Below are 22,629 nucleotides of genomic sequence, written 5' to 3'. Positions count from 1 at the left end.
TGTGTTCATCAAGCGTATTTAGGTCTACTGGTCTATTCTTGGGGTCCGTGTACACTGTACAGGGCATTGGTAGATCATGTGGTATGCAGTTTAATAATTTGAGCCACATGCACAAGATGGTGAGTCGACGAGGTCTCATTGAAACAAGTTACTATTGAAACGCACCCCACACCCAGTTCGCCAGCGATTGAGCTTCACCCATTCCTTCTGACGTACTTCTCCTCCAGGTGGATCGTTGGTAGGGATTGACTGTGAATTGAATTGGTTTCGTAACTTCTTTCTATTCGTTGTTCCAAACTTCAGAAATTTGAAAGTTGGAGCTGCAGCTCCATCTTCGTAAGTTGAGGTAACAATTTAGATGCATCAAAAATGGGGGAAACTTGTAATTTTGCACTAGCTAAAGCAGCCATTGGTTGTTGTTGTTGCAGTAGTTGTCGCTTGCACAATCTACGGATATTTTATCCGGTCGCTTATTAGACATAAATTTTATAAAACTTAATTTCTACATATACAAACGTAGCGCAAAATACTTCTTTTAGTGGATTCACGACTTTGGTGGATCCAATACCCAGTAAAGTAAGACACCTTGTGGCTAAGTAACATATACAATTCAACACACTAGGGTGAGCTGCATTTGCGTGACATAGACAAAATTCAAAAGTATTCTGAAAAGCAGATTACGTCTTTTCGTATAAAATTGAAACAGAGCCATTGTGACCAATGTCATTGATGCGTGGCTTGTACTGGTCTGAAGGAGAGCGCCTTCTACAAATTTTTCAAACTTGCTGCAGGGAATGTTTTACATTTCTTTTGTTGTTGTGTGTGGTACAAAATTATTGAGAAGGTGTTTTTTCTTGGGTAACAGCGAAACTAAGATATTTTGTTGTAAAAGGTGATCACATGAATTTGTGTGGCACTGCGAGCTGTACGATCTTTTTCACTTCGCTTCACCAGGAAAAACAACCAAAACCATTATCGGAGTTTTTGTCATGACCTGAGCTGGAATCGAATTCAGATCTTTGAGAAGCAAATACGACAGCACTCGGTATTGGATTAGGAGACGGATAAAGATCGCAATTAATTTGATTGAAACGTTGATTGACTGTGAAAACCTTTATCTATGAATTGGGAAAGACTCTTTGGAAGCTCAGTGTTGACATCTTTGCATACTTGTTGAAGCTTGTATCCTCAATCCTGGCAACTGAGATATGTCGGTCGAGTAAGGATTCAATTGATTGACAAAAGCAGCGGTTGAGAACTATGTGGCATAAATTAGTGGTGCAATACTGATGAGCCCAGCCTCATCAGCAAAACACGTCTCTAGCGTTGAATTCATGCTACACTCGACTGCAGAGAAACACAGCTGAGATATGTTTTTGAAAATAAAAAGCATTTCGCGTTTCACGTCTACACTTCAAAAATGTTATTCCCAAACAGCAAAGTCCGTCATTTTTACGTTTGTCTGCAGACGTTGAATCAATGTAAAAATGACAATTTTTTTTTATCTGAGTTGTTGCAAACTATCAACTTTTAAAAGCTTGGAGTTCCATTCACACGATGTCAAATATTTCGTTATATCCTCACGTGCTGGGTGCATGTCTTAATGTTTTGCGAAACGGCAGTCATAAAACAAAACAACAGTTTGCGCTGATTCTACGCAAATGAACATTAAAACAACGTGATATTATTCTTTTTACAACACTTCCTCTAATTAAGCGTAAAAGGAAGAATAGAATGACAAACCGCCTGCTGTGTGACTGCCATAGTAAGCGACAACCAGCGCAGTATGAGCAAGGCATCAACAGAACAACAGCTTAGTCAAGAATGTCGCAGGTACATGTAAATGGACAAAAGTGGGATGGAAAGCTACTTGGCGATTTCGCTGACCAGGTTGGGACTACCTTGGATCAGTTAGGTCAGGAATATGAAGACATGATATTAAACTTTGAAGAACAAGTAAGGTTGAAATAATAAACTATAATAATTAAGTCTAATTGTAATTAATAATGCAACCAATTTTTTGACCTAAATTCTTGCAATTTTGACTTTATATTTCATTTATGTGTGACCTAAAAGTGAATTGTGACCTTTTCTTTATTAATAATTTTGAAATCTCTCATCGCATTAGCTTGAAAATTTGTTGATGGATTTTACAAACTTGGACAGGACCGAAAAATATTGCCTTCATTGACGTTGTTAGCCTACTACCCATACTGCAAATCAACCGTTTTTACATTGATTCAACCTCTGCAGACGTTGAATCAACGTAAAAAAACAGTTGGTTTGCTTTGTCTGGGTAAGACTGTTAATTTGGTATTTTCATTAAAAATGTTGTTGAGAAACTTTTAAACAAAACGTTTGACACAAAATTGTTTTGAAAGTTCTCAACTTTTGTTTCGAAGCGAAACTTGACCTTTTAATTGATTCGAAAACAAACGAATTTATGCAAAACTTACGAATAAGTAAACATTCCAATTTCCAAGCCAGAGTGTTTTTCAGTTTCAAAACAAAGTTGATATTTCTTAGTGAAAAGGTTGATCTTGTAGTAAAAATAAATTTTCCGTTGTCTTGGCCAATAAAAATTTAATGCCTAGGTCTCTGATAGCTGCACAAATAGCCACCAACTGCACAATGGAGTGCACATTAACAAAATACCCCACGACAAATCTATGCAATGTTACTTTTTAAAGCAGAAACAAGTAGTAATAAAAACTGTTGCAAGATTAGCTCTCTTTTCGGAAAAGGTGTCAAACATACCAACAAATTTATTGAAGACGAGTGGGAAAGCGAAACTGACTATGACATCATAACATATTTGTTGACGCAATTCAAAGATTGCACTCAATAGTTGGTTAAATTCAATCATTTTAGTTACATATAGTAGCGATGACAAAGAGTGGACCAGGGGGTACTTTTAGACGCAGGCCAGGGAATGATTTTAGGGGCCGTATCCTTTCCAAGTGGCCGAAAACATGACGAAACTATCGCGTATTGTTTGAACACATTTCGTTTTACTTACAAGTGTCTTGATTTTGGGCCCAAGGATCTTATTAGTCCCGGGCCCAAAGTATCCTTTCAACGCCCCTGGTTGTATATTCGTGGTGGTCAGAAGCCAAATTATTGATTAAAAATTTGTCTATTTTTTTTTAATAACGTTATTAGCATAGTTAGTTAAAAGAATATTCTCATACTACAATCCTTCTCGATAGTTGCGTTTGTTTTTAAACACCTTAAATAATTTGCATAAACATGAATTGCTTCACCAAACGTCCTGCATTAAAATATAAGGCAATATGTGTAAATGTAATTTTTCACAGAAAATCTATTTTGCAGCGGAACAAAATCATAAATAATTTTGCGCCAAAAAGAGACCTACGCATTTTTGTGTTAAACATTTGTGTGGCCAATAAATGTATCCTTGTCAAATACTTTACAAGTACACCAGTAGAGAATAATTTTCACCCATTAGTTGTGAAAACAGTAACATCAAGAGCAAAGTGGTTAATCGAATCAAAGAGGGAACGTTCAAATATTACGTAACGCCTTCGAGGGGGAGGGGGGGGTTTATGCAAAGCGTTACGTTAGCGTCACATCGGGGGGGAGGGGGTTCAAGCAAAACGTTACGTAACGCTTTCGAGTACGGAATGGTAGTTTTTGTGCTGAATTCGTAGTGAAAAAGCGTTACATGGGGGAGGGGGGGAATTGAAAAAAGCGTTACGTTGGCGTTACATGGGGGAGGGGGGGGTCAAAAATTCGGAAAAAAAAGCGTTACGTAATATTTGAACGTTCCCAGAGCGAAGAGCCCAAAATGTTGATACTAAACTCATATTCAGCAAACAAACGTTTCGAAAACTATACTGCCCTACATGTTCATTTGCAGTAAAGATTTCAGTGAAGATGAATACAGTATCTGCATTTTGGGCTCTTTGTTCTTTGATTACAGTAACACCAATGCATTGAAAACTATCACTGCACTGTTGCGATTCAAACAACTTGAGATAAAGAAGTGTGAGGTCATAATGAATCTGATTCATCACAGATTACTATGAATCTCAAAAGGTCCACACTTTTATGACTCTTGCATTTAAAATAGATGCCGACCTATGAAGTCATGTTAATTACACTTTATTTAATCAGAACTAATGCATGTACGTCGCGGTGATTGTGATTGCTGATTGTTGCCATTAAATCATAGCTCAGCAAAGCAAGTATTACATCACTTGTTGTGCTATCTCGAAAGCTGTGAAGGTGAAATTATGCAACTTGAAAACAAAAGTGTTTTTTCATCAGAAAATCTTGTTTGAAACAGTGGAAGTTTTTTCACAATTACTCTAATCAAAAAATCTAAAGAAAAAAATTGTTTATACTTTCGTCAGGCAAAATGCCTGTTAAGGTTTTTAGTGAATAGTAATTGCATTTGATGTAAATTGTGTTCATGTAGCCATGTTAAGTGTTTGTCATCGTCAAAATGAGCAACCAGAAACAGACCAACTAGCAACTGAGTAACATTGCAATTATGCCCAGTCATGGGCGGACAAACTAAGGGAACAGGGGTTTCAGTGGTGGTTGAGACCCATCTTTGCATGGATCAGAGGTGCACTGCTGATGATCCCAGCCCAAAGGGGGAGCGCGCTACGTTTTTTTATATTGAGAAGTCGAAGACAGAGTGAATTCATGTTAAAATCGCTCAAAATTTATTTTTCTGTTCACGATAATGTTGACCACATGCAATTGCTGTGTAGTTAGTGTGATCGAGTCTGTCGAAACAAAAGTATGTCAACGTCACGCATGCAGTAACACGTCATAATGAGCACCGATGCAGTTAGACACCATCATTGATGAAGTGACAAAAGTATACTTTTGTAATTGCGTGCTTAGAGTAACAAAGCGTTGTATGATAGATTAGCAAAGATATTGTGTTTGAAAGTTAAGACCATCAGTAATTTAACCTACAATGCTAAATGTGACAATAATCGCTGAAACTTTATACAACCGCGTCAGCAATCTCAGATTAATTTCCTTGAATACCCAGCTAGCCAAATTGCTTCTTTTCACATTGATTGATTCAACGTCTAAGGACATTGCATCAGTACAAAAAACGATTTTGCTTTTAGGTAAGTGTTTAATTCCACGTAAAGCATCACAACAATTGAGAACAAAAGGCCAATTTATTAGTATTTCTCACATAGAATCTATATGTACTTACGTATATTTAACAACTTTACAAGAAAATAAAAGAATTATATTGAAGTAATTACATTCAAAAGTACAATATCTAACAGTGCAAAAGCCTCAAGTAACATTAGATCAACAAAATATGAATGAGCAACGGTTTTTCATAAATAGCTACTTAACAAAATGCAATCTGATATCACACCACACAATGTCATCCAATGTTTGGTCAACACAAACCCACGCTTGTCTGTATCGCACTGCAGCTTTACATCATCACTACAAAAGTAGCAACACTTGTAGAACCAGATACGCAAATACCAATGATTCAGTTTCGTTTAGTGGTTTTGGCCAATATGTCGGCTTGCCCCAAAATCAAACTTTGGTTCAAAAAGAAAGAAACGTTTCATCTTTTTGAAAGTACCCATCAAACAGATTTTGTATTGTTTAGTTTTTTCTGTTTTTCATAATGGCACTGCCACTGCCCTTGATTAACAAAATGTTTAGAAAAGCGCCAACCCAAACCAACACACAACAGCATCTATGACGTAATAATCTTGTGACAGATTTAGCAGGAAGCCAAGCCAGTTCAGCATTACTGACATAATTTCTTAAATATACATTACATTACGTTATTTTAGCAACATTTATCATAAAACTATCATAACTGAACTAATAGACCAACCCTTAATTGCGCCTTTGTTTGATATTGTGACATGATTTGCTTGAAAACGTTTTTAAAAAGAATTCTTTGTACTCTGAACTGCTGTGCTGTATTGATATCTATTATGCGCTGACGTTTATTGATTTCTCAATTAACATTTTATCCGTTTAACATTATGACCTACTCACGTAGATATGCATGCGGTAATTTAGTTGAGAGCACGAAACAGTTAAATAAACGAATATCGGCTAACACATATGACTCTTCAAAAGAAAAGTATTTCAAAATAATTTGTTTTGTTTTCTAACAAATCTTTCTGTCCTAGTATTGCGAAAAACGTAATTTCGTTTCGTTCTGAATTCGAAACGAAAAGAAAACATTTTCCAATATCTTGGCATATCTTGTTGGACGGCACATTTCCGTACAGGCGAGCGAGATTAGTGCAAGCAGCAACCACCTCCAACCTCGGTGATTGTGCTTGCGCCATGGGTTTATGACGCTGGTGTGTTAGTGATGCAGCTTGAATGAAGAAGTTATTGAATGCAGCCAAACATTTATGAAACTTATGAAACGTCATTCAACATGTAATACAATGCCAATAAAACGTTGAAAGCCCATTTTTTGGAAGACAAGACAACATTTTAGGGTGTCGATTACTCCCTAAGCCCCCCCCCCCCCCAGCCCCCACCCCTGGCTACGGCCCTGAGTTGTGCCAAACTGTTAGCATTAAGCTTCCTATGAGGCTTTCTCAGTTTGAAGATAAACATTCTGTAAATCATGTGCCACTCCAACAGAGCAACCAGATATTTATAGTTATTGTATGTTTTCCACTCAGCATCTTCGTGCTTTCACTTGTGTTGTCGTTGTGCGTAACATATTTATTTTAGATACAGTATCGATTCAAAGATACGCCAATCTATAAATTGATATTCTGTTTATCAAGTTAGCCTTACAGACTAAGATGTTGACATCAGAGCATATTTGTAGAGACCAGCTGCGTGTGATAGTAAATCTGTTGTAGAATGCTTCATTCAAATCATTTCTCATTATATTGTGCTGTAAAGATGTTTTATTTTTTGCAGAAAGCGCAACTGAAGAATTTCTCGCCGTCAGATGGCGCTATTCTAGAAGAAGGTAACAACGAACGCGTACCAAGCCCCACCCCCAGCAACTCCAGCAAGAACTCGACCAAGAAGGACCACGATAACTGCAAGAAATCTTCATCAGGAATATCGTCATCCATTAGAGCTGCTAGGAATACTCTGAGAAGGAAGCTCTCAAGCAAGAGCCACTCGCCCTCACATCATCGTCTGTCACGTCGAAAAGATCATTCATCCGTGTCAAGTCTCTCGCGAAACGAATCGGAGGGTAGCGGAATTGAACACGAAACATTTGAGACGCCGCAGCAAACGTAATTCAATAATTGAGAGAACTTGGTTGACAGCAGTGCCAGGATCTTGTTTCCACCATGAGACACCAAATATTTCGTGGCTACTTCCAAAGGTTTCAAGATGTAAACGCTATTTCAGAGCGCTCGGTTTTCGTGATGACGTTATGAATCCTCCTTTGTTCACCAACAAAGACACAGTTGTTGCTTTATCTACTGCTTCTTCAAATGGATTTTAAGACAATATTGATATAAAACTGACACACCAACAACACGTGTCACTTGCGGTCTAGTAGCCTAGTATTTCGCTCTGGTTGGCCCAATGGACACAACTTGCCAGCAACCTATAAGTAAGGGAAAGGATAATTTATTTGCAAAATCCCGGTTTTGAATGTTACAGGCTTTTCTTTGCGACATACTGTTTTCTTTCTGCTCCTAAAACCAGAGTAGGTTTAGCTATCTATCAATTTCTTGCAATTCTGTATATTTGCTTTCCCTTTGCATAAACCTGGTTTTAGCTTTTCATTTTACCTTTTGAAACGACAGATGATTGTAGGCCTATGTCAGATATGAATCAGTCATTGTGTTGTCATTTAGATCGCATTGTTGCTCATTTGCTATGTCAGTGACGTAATACTGTAACCACTTGCAGATGTGATGTCATAAAAGTGATTATATAACTATAGTAACTAACGAAATTTCAACATCTTTTCATTTAGCCTACTGTTACTTTACCAACCCAATAGCCAACCATTATTGAGCAGATTGTCTTACCTTTTCTTACATGATATGTTGAAAGAACTTTTGTCTCTCGTTATTACTTCTGAGATTATGATATCACTTTTACGTGTAAGTGTCTTCACACTTACTTGTGTTGTATGCAAGCCATACATTGTTTACGTGTTTACAATATAGAAAAGAAAATACATTTTGGTGTGGATCTATGAACGTATTTGATGGAGGCAAAACATCTATAAAAGGTCGATACAGTATCATCAAAATCAATCACATAGGCTACTGATCAACATATTTTGACGACTTACTTCAGTAAAAGTTTGCCAACATTTATTTTCAATTTACCACATAAATGATTTACAATGCAAGATTTTCTATAAAACAATATATCTTTATGTTGAAAAGCAGAATGATGCTGGGGTGCCCATGGTTTGATGTCTTCAATTTTTTAAGCTGATTCTTAACCAAACGTAGTAATTTGAAAACAAATGAAATACCAACCTATCTCCCTGACGTCATTCGCAACCTCTTGGCACTCTGCTCTCCATCGGGGAGTAAGCCCGCTCCCTTTCGGGCTGAGCGAATTGCGTTCCAACAACGACGACTTTTTTAAAACCAGGTAATTCATTGGAGTTTAAGATGCTTTCAACATCCATGGGAAGAAGCCTAAGTTGTTCAAGAAACAAAAAACACCAATAACACTTTTTCTTGATATGGCGATAGTTTTCCAAGCGTTACATCAGTTCAGATGGCTGTAACTTTTGGGCTGCGTACACGCGGTCTGGAAATGAATCAGTATGCAGGTCCAGACTCCAGAGACACGTGTTTCCCTTCAAAAATTGAACATTTCAAGTGGTTTATTCAACTTAGATCTAATGTAACTTTATAAGTAGCTGTAAAAGAGTTGACTAAGGTCAGTGCTTGTAATCAATTAAGCAATTTGAAAGTTATTTTCTACTTTTTCTTCATGCGTTTGAGGGCGCCACAGGTCACGTTGTTAAACCCAGGCGTAGCAGCCAATGGACTGTGTGTTTATCAAGCGCTTTTAGGTCCACTGGTCTATCCTGGGGCCCTGACTATCTATATTTGGGCTGGTTTACAGGGCATTGATAATGTGGTATGCAGTCTGGAAATTTTAGCCACATGCACAAGATGGTGAGTCGGCGAGGTCCCATTGAAACATGTTACCATTGAAATGGCCCACTCCAGTTTGCAAGCGATTGAGCTTCACCCATTTCTTACGAGGTAGTTCTTTTGCTACTGAACGCAAGGAAGTAAAGCAACATATGGTTTTAGATTTGCTAGAAGCCTAAATAGATAGGCTAGCTATAATTCCAAATTTTGCTTTTAAGCATCCGATCACCTTTTTTATAGAACTTATTGACTGACACATTCTATAGCTCTGGTAACTTTTGGACCTACGCACAGTCAACGATTGCATGAACATCTTATCAATGCTTCAATAGCTTGCATGCATAAATTCTGTCAAAACAAACGCAGTAGCCTACATTTCGTAGATTTTTAAAAAGTAGCCAACGGATATAGTGTCTTGTCTTATCACTTGTCAAACTGTAACATTGTGTTTTATATTGGTTAAAAAGAAAAAAAAGTATTGCTATTTTTGCAGCTAAAAACTCAGTTTGTCAGCCAATACTCAATTCAATGTCTGCAGACGTTGTCTCAATGCCAAAACAGTATTTGCTGGCTAGGCTAGATCTAGCCTGTAATCAGAAAAAGGATTAGTATTTTGCATCAACTGGTAAACGTGATGCTGGTGTTTGTATGAGCTGAAAGCGCGGCATTAGGCTTGTGAGGAAATACACGTTTAACTTTGTCTTTCCATAACTACAGTGCCTTCTACGTGACTTCGTCGTTTAACTTTGATACCAGTTTTAAGCAGGTCTGTAACCAGCTCAGTGGCCGAGTGGTTATCGCCTTCAGCTCTCGTGTTGGTAGATTTAAGCTCGATTCCAGGTCGGGTCAAACCGAAGACTTTAAAAACGGTACCGATTGTGTTCTTTCTTGCATAACGCAGTGAGGATAAGCCGGGTAATAATGTGATGGCATCCTAAATCTGATATAAAATTAAACATGAACCCTGTCGCTAAAAGACCTTAGTTGCTGTGGAGCGACAATACATAAATCCATAACATTATTATTACGCAGACTTGTGGAATCGTAGTCTTAAATTTGGAAGGATTATGGCTATTCGAAGTTGGAGTGAGTCGGTAAAAAATACGACTCTGACTACGTTGAAAAACAAAAAACAAATATTTGCAGTCTTGTTTCAAAATCTTGTTTCTTGGTCTCTTTCATTGAGCTTTAAAATTTAAACAGAAAAGATAAGTATTTGCCTGTTAGTTTTAATTTTAAAATCACCTCATCAGTTTAGAATACAACCTCTAGAATTAAATATATTTTTAAATCATAATATAGGCTACGTCGGTTTTCAAATTTAAAACAGAATAATAGCCTACTTGGATTAGGTTTAGATATTATTCAATAAAAAAACAAACTGTCGTTTACTCAACTAAATATTAATAAAAAATCGTAAACTGGCAGGATTTGAAAACTGTTCCGACTTTGTAGGCTAATATAATTGAATATTATGGTGCTTGCACAAAAAGAATAATACCTAACACCAAAACGCTATCAATGCAATACCATAACGTTAATCCAATGCAATACTATAACGTTATAACGTTAATCCACTGCGTTTTCATAAAGCTACTGGTCATTTTTTCCATAATTCAACAATTAAACATATCTGGCAACTTTAAAACAAATCTGGCAATCCCGGAGCTGGAGTCAAAATCGTATATATTTTTTACCTGACTCCACAGACCTGGTTTAAGATTAGGAGTCACCTTTCCTTGTCTATCAGGTTTCTTTAAACATTAGGATTGAATTAAGATTTTGACTCAATAAAAACATGTGTTGATACGTTATTGTACGGTTTGTTGATTTATTGTTGCGTCATGCACTGCCGGTCTTAGGGTATTTCGGGCCCTGTGCGGAATAAGCTTTGCGGGCCCCAATGACAATGATCCAATTCAGTAGCGTAGGTGGGTATTTTGAATGGAGAAGGGGGGTTTTGACGGCCGGCGGGCGAAGCCTGACGGCGTGTTCGCCGAAGGCGACACCTAGCGGCAGGGGTCTGAGGGGCCTTCACCAGAAAATTTTGAAAAATCACTTTGAATTTGATGCATTCTGAGAAAGCATGTTCAACAAAAATTTGGGTATGGATATTACTGTAAAATTATTGCATTTAAATTTTCACAAGAGTGAAGTTTCCTGAATTCATAGAATATTAAGTGATTTGATACATGGCGTTTAAAAAATCCGGGCCCTTTAAATGTTTAGTTTTAAAACTACATATATATTATAATAATGGCATAATAGCGATGGTTTTGTATTGAACGTAACATGCATTCTATTTAAATTCAATTGCTACAAAATGAAATTCTGTTGTCACAGTGCAATGTTTTAATTATTTGGCACATGATGAAATGTCGTGGGTGGCCTAAAAGCATGAAAGCGTGTAAAGGTGACCCGACGCGACAATCTCAGCACTTGCCTCACCCTAAAGCCGCAACTGACTTCAAGAATAGCGGTACTTGCTTGTGAATCGAATTGAATTTTTTCCATTGGAAACGATAAAAGTTACTGCATTTTCTGAGTAAGTTGCGGACCCTGTTTGGATCGCACGGTTTGCACACTCCAAAAACCAGCACTGCGTCATGCGCCTTTGTAACACAGACGTCATTCGTTACCTATGTGCCCTTACGTCATCACAAACCGAGAGTAACCTAAATGCTAGCTGCAACTGTATCTGGTTTCAATGTCAATAATTAACATTAAAATTACATCGGATGCACTGTCGCGCGGAGAACAAATTTACAAAACTGTTCAAATTTTTGATAAAAAGTTTATAATACAAAAAGCTGTTTGAAATTCTTCACCATAAAATAAGTGAAAAAAACTTCAACAGGAGAGATACTTCTTCTCTACTTCCCACTTCAGTGGTTGGAATAGTCTACAAAACGTTAAATCTGCGGCAGGATAGACGACCAAGTTTCGACACCAGAAGTAAAACATAATGTATCTTTTAGTTAATTATGTCCTCATATGTCCTCTACAAATCCTGGATTTGCCTCCCAGACCTTTTGGCTGGACGTGGTGGAAACTCTTCCTTCATTTTTGGGATGAAGATGATTTTCTTTTTCTTCTACAACAATCCAACCTTTCTTTATCCCGATGACGTAAATACCTGTAAAAATAGCGCAGTACCCAAGTTGGAAGACGTAATAGAGAAGCGGAAACAGAAGCATCTGCTCCAACAGTGCAGTGTTTGAACCGAACGAAAGTTGAATAACAGCCGAAGCCACTTGTGCATTTTGGAGAGCTGTTTCTATAGAAATCGTCTTTTTCATCCTCCCGTCAATTTCAAGTCCGGGAAGAAAAGTCACTGCGTACCCAAGGACGAAACCCATCAGGGGCATGATGGCTGCAACCTAAAAATATAAAACAATAATAATCGTGTTTTTATTTGCGCCCATTGCGATAACATACGGTACACTGCGATCACAGATGCGATACAACAGACGACAGGAAGCAACGAAGTGACATATAGTCTTCGAGTCAGCTGCTCCTCTTATTTTGGCTTTCCATTAAGTGTCTTTGCCGAGACACAACCGCGTGCTCTGGAGCGGTGCCGCATCCACGTCCTTTCGAACGTTGCGCAGACGCTCTCACCACTCGGCAACGCAGCCGACAAATTACTCAGAAGCGTAATATTCTTTTACATATTATTTCAAACCCACAACAATACTTAAAATAAAAGACTAGTAGGTCCTGTGGAAGCCAAAAATGAGATGGAGAGACGAGATGGACAAAGAATGTGGAACAACAAACTGGTACATAAAAACACAGGATCGATTGGATTGGCAAGAAAAGGGGAAGACCTTCGCTCATCAATGAACCACCACAGGCTAAACATGATGATAATGATAAAATGTCTTGTCACAGAAACAAAATTCATTTGACCAATTGGTTGGTTGATGTATTAACACTTCTTGTAGGTGGAGAAACGCCGATCTACGTATTCTCTGTCGGGTTCAAATCGCATTGAATACTTCAAAATAGCACTTTGCACGCAACATTGAGATGAAACAAAAATTTTGCTCAACAGTGTAGCTCAACATCCCCTTTATGTGGTTAAAATGGAACCGTATAAATATTCAGTAATTTTGCAATGATTAGAAACAAAGTTGGCCGTAACCTTGCTAACATTGCAAAACCAAACCCTCCAAAAAGCAATTTCAATCCTACCACTCCTTGTCTCTAGGTGACCACCCATGATACGTTGCTAACTATGCTCCTCACAATTATCATGATGAGGATTAGGATAGATGCAAATATGATGAACGCCTGGGAAGAAAATGTAACAAATCAATCAATAAAATATGTTGATTTGCGAGCATTTCAACAACAAGATTTATTGATAGAGGTGTAATAATTCTTTACAACGGTAGGAAACGCTTAGTATTCTCCATTTTGAAACAATATTTTGTCTGAATCTAAGCTCAATCGAAGCTGCAACGATAACCATTATCTTCTCCTTGAGTATGAGATCGTGGCAGTCACGTTATTTCATCCAGGCACTGGATGTGTTGCTATCAAGCGCTGTAAGATTGGTATTTCCATTTAAGATTTGTAAATTGGGCAGTGATGCAGGCCCGTAATTGCCGGGGGGGCTTGGGGGGGCAATGCCCCCCCAAGCTCAAAGTAAGAGATACATAAAAATATTGCATCTATTCTCTTCTGCAATCATTTTGGCTGGAATTACCCATGTTTTGGCTGGAATTATCCCAATCATTCGAAATTACTGCTATCTAGCACCTTGTGACTTTATAACATATGCCGTGCCTTTGCCGGAAAAACCGCAAATTAGACTCATTGCAACTACAAATGTTATGTGCAGTGGCGTACGCAGGGGGGGCATTGGGCCATGGACCCCCCCCACCCTTCAAAATGTTTTAGTAGTTAACCACGTAGATTAAGGCATTTAATATGTCTTGCATTGCTCTGTCAAAGCAATTACTGTAACAATGTTGTTTTATAAACTAAGCCAATACGAAATACATGGCCCAATCCACCTACACCACCCCAGGTATGCCAATGTAGCATAGTGTTCTGTAAGCCTATTATAGTGATTAGTGAGAGAGAAATGGATAAAGTCTAAACTAAAACCATACTGGGATATCATGAAGACGTCTGGGATATCAATGGCCAGTGGCGTAGCCAAGGGGGGGGGCAATTTATAGCCAAGTTGGGGGTTACAACTCCACTTTGGCACGCGTGTGACGTCACGATATTGAGAATGATGCTTTCAGTCTCTTTATGCTTGGGAATGATGCTTTCAATCTAAAAAAAACTTGCCTAATTTTAAACAAAACTGCATTAAAAGAGCGAGTTTTGCCAATACCAAACATTCAAACATCTCAGCCAGGAATTAACAAGAAAACATAGAGACTTAGCTTTATTTCCGAAAACTGCCGAAGAAAACATGATCTTATCCTTTTGCTATGCCACCTGACAGCACCATTTTACAGGAATATTCATACCCACATTTTTGTTGAAAATGCTCTCAGAATGCACCAAATTCAAAGTAATTTTTCAAAATTTTCCGGGGGAGGCCCCCCAGACCCCCCGCCGCTGGGTGTCGTCTTAAGCGAAAACGCCGTCGGGCTTCGCCCGCCGGTCGTCAAAACCCCTCCTGCTACGCTATTCTCAATGCCTCCCCCCCCTTGAGAAAATCCTGCGTACGCCACTGGTTATGTGCATAGCCTTTTACTTCGCAAACAGCTTTTGAGCCCCCCCAACCTAAAATGTATAATTACGGGCCTGCAGTGATGGATGATGTTTGGGAGGCTATCCCACATGCACATACATTGGAAGACTGATACACAGGGTGACAATTCGTTCACTATCATGTGCCATCTCTGAGTCGAAGGTTGGCTTCCGATTATGTTCTGGAATCTTGAAGTTCCATTTTTGTTACTTCTTTGACGAAGTAACCGATCCGAACTGATCGGTCAACTGACAACAAAGACAGTGACACAATATGCGCATTACAGCTGGCTACGACCTATGAAATGCACGAATTGGTCCATCACGCAGGATAGACAGTAACAGCTGCTTCATTCCTGCTTGGTACCCAGCAGAGGAGTGGGTTTAGGATACTAACGTACTTCTCCGACGTCGTTTGAAACCGCTGAGCACTCTGCTCTCGGTGTCAGGGGGTAAGCCTGCTCCGGTACGGGCTAGACGAGTTACGTTCGAACAACAAGGAAGACTTCTTCAAAAACCCGGCAATTGATTACGATTCAAAATGTTCAAGTTACTCAAAAATCAAACAAGCAGCAAACGAGGGCTACGACCTACCAATGAAATTTTCTCAGCTAATTTTGGAAACTTGACGTGGATGACCATTCCAAGGAACAATGGAACCACGAGAGCGACAAGAGAAATAGCTGTTGAAACAAAATGCGAATAAACCAATTTGCAGCAAACCCCGTCCACGAACCAATTCTGTTTGGCAGAATTATAAGATCAAGCGATGGTGGTTCAAGCCCCTCTGTAGGCAAATGAGCAAAGTGCTTCAAAAGGGTTTAGTGTTGTGACAACCTATACAGTGGTAACTCCACAAACAAATACTGTTCAAAATCTAAGTAATTTCAAAAAATTCTTGTCATTTCAATTTAAAAAAAAAAGTTTCAAACGCTAATAAAACGTTCAACATTAAGACGTTAAGACTCGTTACATGTTTGTACACTGATAACATATCGCATCAAAGGAAAGGTTGATGAAGTCTGTGTGGAGCGCACTGTCTATACTCTATACCAGGGGTGGGGAACCTTTTTAGTATTGCAGGCCACATAAAATGAGAAATAACATTGGCCGACCACCATTGGCCGACCACATTGGCATGATGAACATTGGCCGATCACTAAAAAATTCGAAATTTTATTTACAGATAAAAAATGTAGCGAAGTAGACAATGATTTATTTCACTTTCACAGCTAGTGGAAGGGCTGAAAGCTTTTATTTTTGGTGAGTCGTGTGATGTCTGCTGACACGGAAGATGTTGCAACTCTTAACTGCATCTCCAGGTTTTTATCAGTCAGTCTGGAGCGAAGCCGACTTTTGTTAGATTCAATTTGGAAAAAAACTGCTCGCAACGGTAGGTGCTTCCAAACAGAGACACATATTTCAAAGCATGTTTCCGCATGACTGGAAAGTCATCAGCATTTATGTAGCGTTGATAAAAGTTGAGCAGTGGAACGTTTTGGTACATCGCTTTCAACGTACAGTCATTCTGGAGCTCTACTATTTCATGTTGGAAGTTACTAGGAACATCAGTTGCAATCACATTGAAAGAAGAGGCAAAAATATCTAACTCCATTTCTTTACTTTTTATGTCCAAAAATCTTGCATTAAATGTCTCCATAAGATTGACACACACATGGGCATATTTGGTTGTTGTAAAAGGCTTTTGCTCTTGCAAGGTAGGGAAATGTGCGGTATTATTGTTTTCAAGTTGTACTTCCTACAGATGTAGTTTAGCTTCAAATGATTTCACTTTTGCAAACAAGGAGCCCAATTTTAACGCGGGCCACATGGAACAGTCACGCGGGCCGCATTTGGCCCGCGGGCCGCAGGTTCTCCACCCCTGCTCTATACAAACGTAAAAAAAGCTTTACAAATACAAAGACTATTAAACTACCACTTCCTCACCCAGAGTATCGTAAGAAACTTGATATTCTACAGGTAGATTTTCCCCCGTGGAGTAAATGAAGAGCCACAATGGCATCATCCCTAGAGCCAGCAACGTTGTGGTAACAGTCATGGCAATACTGGATAAAAAAGAATTGGAAAATTTTAAACTTGGACAAGAAGATTAAGAATTAGCAACACAGGACATCGTTACCATAGAGTAAGAGAGCAATGTTAGATGTGACAACAAATTATAATTACTACCTTTGTCAAGTTTAGCATAACATTGTAAAAAATAGCTACAATTTTAACTCTTGCAAATTAACCGCAGATGCATTGGTATTTTCTTTTGCTTAAAGCGATTGCACATTGTGCAAAAATTTGTGAACAATCCTTTTGTTTCTGTCTGCAAAACTGTTATTCAAAGCATTGTCTGTAAACTTTGAGCTTTACTACTTAGATGGCTGACAAGAAAATGTTGAAAAACTGATTTTGGGTTGAATGAAGTCCAAAATCCTTCGATAGTTTTTAATTTCCTTTATTCGGACACAATAGTCTGTGCAGATGGTGGAGTGCTACAAAGTCGCCTTCTCCTAGAAAGTGAGTGGCGTTATCCTGGTAGTTGAAGTAATAATAATGATTATCATTGTCACATCACAATCATTGAATCAATAAAATATTAAATAATATTACTTATTACTACTGTTGATCTAATTATTGTGATGTCACACACGTCTCAAAAGAGGAAGTATAAAGTAACCCTCTCCTCATCTGGCTACGTTACTCTTTGGAGATATCTATGCTCGGTCGGTGTTTATTCTGTTCATTAGCTTTTGAGTAAACTGGACTTTTTAGGTAAAGTGGCCAAGCCAACTACTATAACTTCACAGAAAATTTATTTCGCTTCATAGTTTCTAGATTGTTCGTGATAAAAACTGTCAAGGACAAACACGTTTATTTTCTGGTAAAGTTTTAAAGCGCAATACGAGAACGAAAAACAATATTTTGAAAAATGACTGTAAACAAAATTTTATTATTATGTTCATCGTTTTGTATCACATAGGAGTCGGCCTTTCTTTAACGACTCCGACTCAGGACACGCCAATCCTCCAACTCCATGACTCCGACTTCACAGCCGTGGGTATTTGCATGCTTGCTCATAATAAGTTAAATAACCTAAAAAAAAAACTTTCTGGAGCTCCGACGCAAACCATCACCTTAAATCCACGATTCCACCCATCCAGTACACCACTAAGTTACTTGTGGTTCCTCCTGGACTGCTCCCTTGGATGAAGACACCGAGAGCCTCCCCGAATGGCATCGAGAAGATTCTTATGAGAGCCCACGCCAATACTACAACAACAATCCAGTCAAATACTGTATTTGCATATCAGGTTGCAACTACGTTTATAGCAGTAGTTGTAACGTTCTTCTGGTAAAGGTGGAAGTAACAGCAGAAACATACAAGTTGATTTACTGCCTGACTGACGTTTCGCGCACCACGACAATGCGCATACTCAGAGCAAATAGCATACAAAATAACATTGACAAACTTAGAACTTTAAATCACAATAGCACAATACAAAATTAAACTGCAAAAAACGATAATATTCCTGATGAACACCTAAACTTTTCAGTATTCTTAGTGGTTTGGTTGGATTTGAATCTTTATTCTCGGACTGACAAAGCCTTGATTGGTTTTGTCAGTCCGAGATCTGACAAAGCGGACTGACATTCTCGGACTGACAAAGCCTACCAGGAATAACCATTCCTGGTAGTGTTTCATACTTGTAGAGGCTTCTGACTAACTGTGACTTGATTTTGCGATACCATCAAATATTTTTACTTATTGCATTATTTTAAGATCTCAAGCACATATAACATATACGTTTTGTTGGTTCAACTTTCTTAGACCTCCGTTGGTCTCTTGGCATTTGTTGCTTTTGCTGCTGGGATGGTAAAAAATAAGCCAAACTAATAAATTGTTTAAAAATAAAACTGATTTGTTTTTACAGGCGCTTTTTACGTATTCGTTTTGTTTGAATGTAGGTCGTGTCTTGCTTAGATTTATGATTTCTATGAACATTTTGAGTTGCTTATGAGGAATTGCTCAGGTCGCTTCAAATATCGACAGGTTTGTAGCTTTTCCTTTAGGACTACTAGAAACAAAAATAAAAACAGTTGGGAATTGCTCCCATTTGTTTTGAAGCAAAATTTTTTTTTTTTTATAATATTTCGTTTCAAATAATATTTCTTTGCAATAAATTGAGTTTTGCTCATAGGCTATAGCAGTATGACCATTGTTACTTCACAAGTGTAGATACTAACGACCTGTTTTAACCTGATCTTGCTAGTTCGCTGTGGTAATAGCGGTTTGCACTAGCTTTCGGAACACAGTTTCCTAGTCATGCGCAATATTAGCGAATTTCTTTACCCAATTTTTTTTCCAAAGTCTTTTGTTTCACGGTGTCCTATCACATGCGAGTGATGAAAGCCCTAGAACGACGTTCGAAAGGATGCCGGTTCGTCACCGCTCAAAAGCATGCGGCTGCGCCTCTGGTAAGACACTTAAAGGCATGCCTGAAGGTGGACACGAAGATTGGCTTCCTTGCCTTCCCGTCTACTTAATCTAAATCTTCAATCACCGGGCGTAAGCCGGGATACGACAAACAAAAATCACATGCACTATAGCAACAGCAATCACTTACGCGGTAACACAATCAGCTGCAATAAGACCCCGACAATGTAAGCTTTAGGCTTCTTCATGTAGCCCCACAGCGTCTTGTAGTGGACCGTAGCTCCGATTCCTATCATTCCTATGCCGATGATGACTCTGTGAATTGACAATTCTGGGTAGTAATAAATACGATGGAAGTGAAACACCACCAGACTCCATTCGTTCATCCCATATCCCACCGGCCTGACACTCTAAAGATAGGCCTGAGTGTTTCTCTACCGTTTCCGTAAGGGCGTCGGGCTTTTCCGCCCAATCATGCATCAATAGGGAATGGCTTCTTTCTCTACTTATGAACGTGGTGCTGAGGAACAGACCGCAGACAACATCATCAATGATTGTACCATCTTTAAGCCACCTAATGGAGTGGAAGGTCTGCGTGTCATGGATGATGCAACAAAAGACTGGCTGCTCTCTAGTAACCTTCTAGCTTAGTCCGGGAACATCGTGAATCTGGGGTGGTAAAAGAATGGACCCTCGGCCCTAGAGGCTTACACGACGACAACGAATAAATACGATACTTGAAAAGCAACTTTTTTAAACTTTTTTTTCTTTCCTTCCAATAACTTTTCAGTAACGAAAGGGTCTTTTCGAGAACACCTTAACTTTTTGATGACATGCTAATTTTTCTTTGGAAAAATTTTCCTGTTGTCTGATGCCTTGTTTGTTTTCTTTAGAGGAGAACGACCAGTACGCTGCATTTTTATTACCAGCGTCTTTCAATATTTTCCAAATTCTGTAAAGATCACAGGCCCAGGTCTAAAAGTAAGTCCATGCTAAAAGAGGTATTGAACGTTGACTGATATAAAGTGACGCCACAAAATTCCACATAGTCACTTCGGCAATTTGATACAGTAGTCCCCGCTTATTAAACCCACTGTCAATAGGCCCACCTGCTAATTAATTCCAATTTGGTCCGGTCCGGAATTACTAAATGTGTAGGAGTGGCAGAGAATGGTCCTCCTCTTAATAGGCCCACCCGCTCAATAAGCCCAAAATCGTCCCCTCCCAATGTGGGCTTAATAACCTGAGCTAATGTATTAATTACAGAGTTGGCAAAAACTATATCAGTTTCTTTCAGTAATAAATACTATCAACTCTACAAAAATAGTACCTAGCAGATCTCATTAAAGCAAACGTAGTCATTGGTCTCTTGAGTCTATAGTCTAGTCCCATAGACTAGTCCCATACTTGATCCTGGGATCGGGGGATGAGAAGATAAGGTTCTCAATGCATCATTAAGCCTTAGGTTCCATAGAGACAGTAAGGTGGGCAGTTTCTTTCTCTCGGCCGCCTTTCCTTCAGTAACTACGCCCACTTAATTTATTACACCCTGAGTACAGGTGCACGGTGTTTATTTTCAACTAGCTTGCGCCGGGAATCGAACCAGGATTGTAAGACTGTAAAGCGAGCGTCTTATAGACTGCGCCACCCCACCGCACAATGGTTTCTTTAAATATATTAATCATTTTGCAATTTCCAAATATCAGTCACTTTTGGTTTGTGTCGTGCTTTCAATTGTCACAATATCTCAATGGATGGAATAGGTGACGACACGACACAAAAGATTCGGTATCATAATATAAATTGCCTTACGTTGTGACGGCATAAAGAATGGTTTCTTGTGTATTGTCAGTGGCCTGTACAATGGACGATGCTGTTGTGAGTGTCTCTAAAAATATTTCATGGTTTCAAAAGTTTTCTTCTATTTGAATAAGATGCTGAAGAAGCCGCCTTTACGGTGGCAAAAGCTTTATCAACAAATCATACAAGTTCCCGAACCTGACTGTTTTTGTTTAGTTATTACAGTCAACTCCGCTTAATTCGGACACCGGATAACCCGGACAACCGTTTTATTCGGCCAAAATGCCCGGGAACGGAACAAAAGTGAAAATTGCACATAAAAAACTCCTGTTAATTCGGACAATTTTCCGCTTAATTCGGACACAGGACACAGTATTGGAAGAATTACTGTACTTACTACTTATGTGTGAGTTACACAGTAATGTATTTGTTGAATCGCTTGGCTTGGTATCGAAATACTGTACAGTACAACTAACCTGAAGGTATAATTCTTGTGCGTTTTATGCGATCAGTGCCAATTACTGCAGTATAGCGCAGCTGCAATCCATTTATTACGCAACAGTACAGTATTTTTAATGCGTTATTTCCCTTTACGTATGACCATGATACGAACAATTGATTTTCCGCTTAATTCGGACAAAACCGTTTTTCGGCTTAATTCGGCCAAAACTGAGTGGAACCAAAGTGTCCGAATTAAGCGGAGTTGACGGTATATTTAAAAGTTATGTGTGACATTTTGAATAAACCAATAGCGGTGCAATTCTATGCCACGAAGATGAACAATTGTTGCTGCAGAAAGACAAATTAAAAAAAAAACGATGTTCGTCTGAGCCTTCCTTGGACTGTAAAGGATCTTTTTTCGAATGCAAACTACATTTTCATAAATTCACTAGCTCGGTGGCCGAGTCGTTATCGCCTTCGGCTCTTGTGCTGGTAGATTGAGATCGATTCTAGGTCGGGTCAAACCAAAGACTTTAACCGATTGTGTTCTTTTTTGCATAACGCAGTGAGAATAAGTCGGGTAATAATGCGGTAACATCGTGAACCAAATATAAAATTAAAGATGAGCCCTGTCGCTAAAAGACCTTAGCCTAGCAGTTGTAGAGCGACAACAAATAAAACCATAACATTATTATTTCACACATTCTTTATATTTTTCTCAATCAATTACATCAACAATCACCTGATTCGTTGCCACAAGAACCGCCTGCTATTGTTACCGATGAACAAGGGTCCATTGTTTTGTCACCAAATGTGCCGCTATCCTTCCAAGTTTATTGTTTATATATAGTGTTGTTTAAAGATATTGTATGGTATAAGGTTTCCAGAGAACACGTTTAATTTCTACCAAGTCATCTAGTCAACTAACCACAAACTGAAGCAGTGCAAGTTATTTGTAACAGGCACTCATACGAGCAAAATTCAAAATATAAGAAAGAACTTTCATGTTTCAAATTGTCTCAATGCAAAAAAAGTATGAATTAAAGACTGAATAGGCTACCTGAAGGTGATCTGCTTGGAACAGCGATATTCCAAAGAATGTCTTGTATACAAAAGTTTTCTATTCTCTTAAAC

The 22,629-nt window shown here is 38.6% G+C and overlaps 1 protein-coding gene and 1 pseudogene across 2 annotated transcripts; one reads left to right on the top strand and one right to left on the bottom strand.

Moving 5' to 3' along the window:
* Positions 1–1,782: 1,782 nt before the first annotated feature.
* On the top strand, positions 1,783–8,445 carry LOC145785661 (uncharacterized). The gene is made up of 2 exons (XM_082597346.1): positions 1,783–1,956; positions 6,919–8,445. Exons 1-2 carry the CDS (start codon positions 1,825–1,827, stop codon positions 7,249–7,251), a joined length of 465 nt encoding a protein of 154 aa, XP_082453472.1. The 5' UTR covers positions 1,783–1,824; the 3' UTR covers positions 7,252–8,445.
* Positions 8,446–12,065: 3,620 nt separating this feature from the next.
* Positions 12,066–19,640, bottom strand: LOC145785299 (ileal sodium/bile acid cotransporter-like; annotated as a pseudogene). The gene is made up of 6 exons (XR_014291154.1): positions 19,445–19,640; positions 17,954–18,089; positions 16,758–16,876; positions 15,405–15,493; positions 13,290–13,388; positions 12,066–12,472 (listed from the first exon to the last, which is right to left on the bottom strand). The product of XR_014291154.1 is annotated as an ileal sodium/bile acid cotransporter-like (transcript).
* Positions 19,641–22,629: the final 2,989 nt, after the last annotated feature.

This window comes from Aplidium turbinatum, chromosome 16 (assembly GCF_918807975.1).
Source record: "Aplidium turbinatum chromosome 16, kaAplTurb1.1, whole genome shotgun sequence".
In the NCBI taxonomy this organism is placed as follows: Eukaryota; Metazoa; Chordata; class Ascidiacea; order Aplousobranchia; family Polyclinidae; genus Aplidium; species Aplidium turbinatum.
This window is presented reverse-complemented; position numbering and strand designations above follow the sequence as displayed.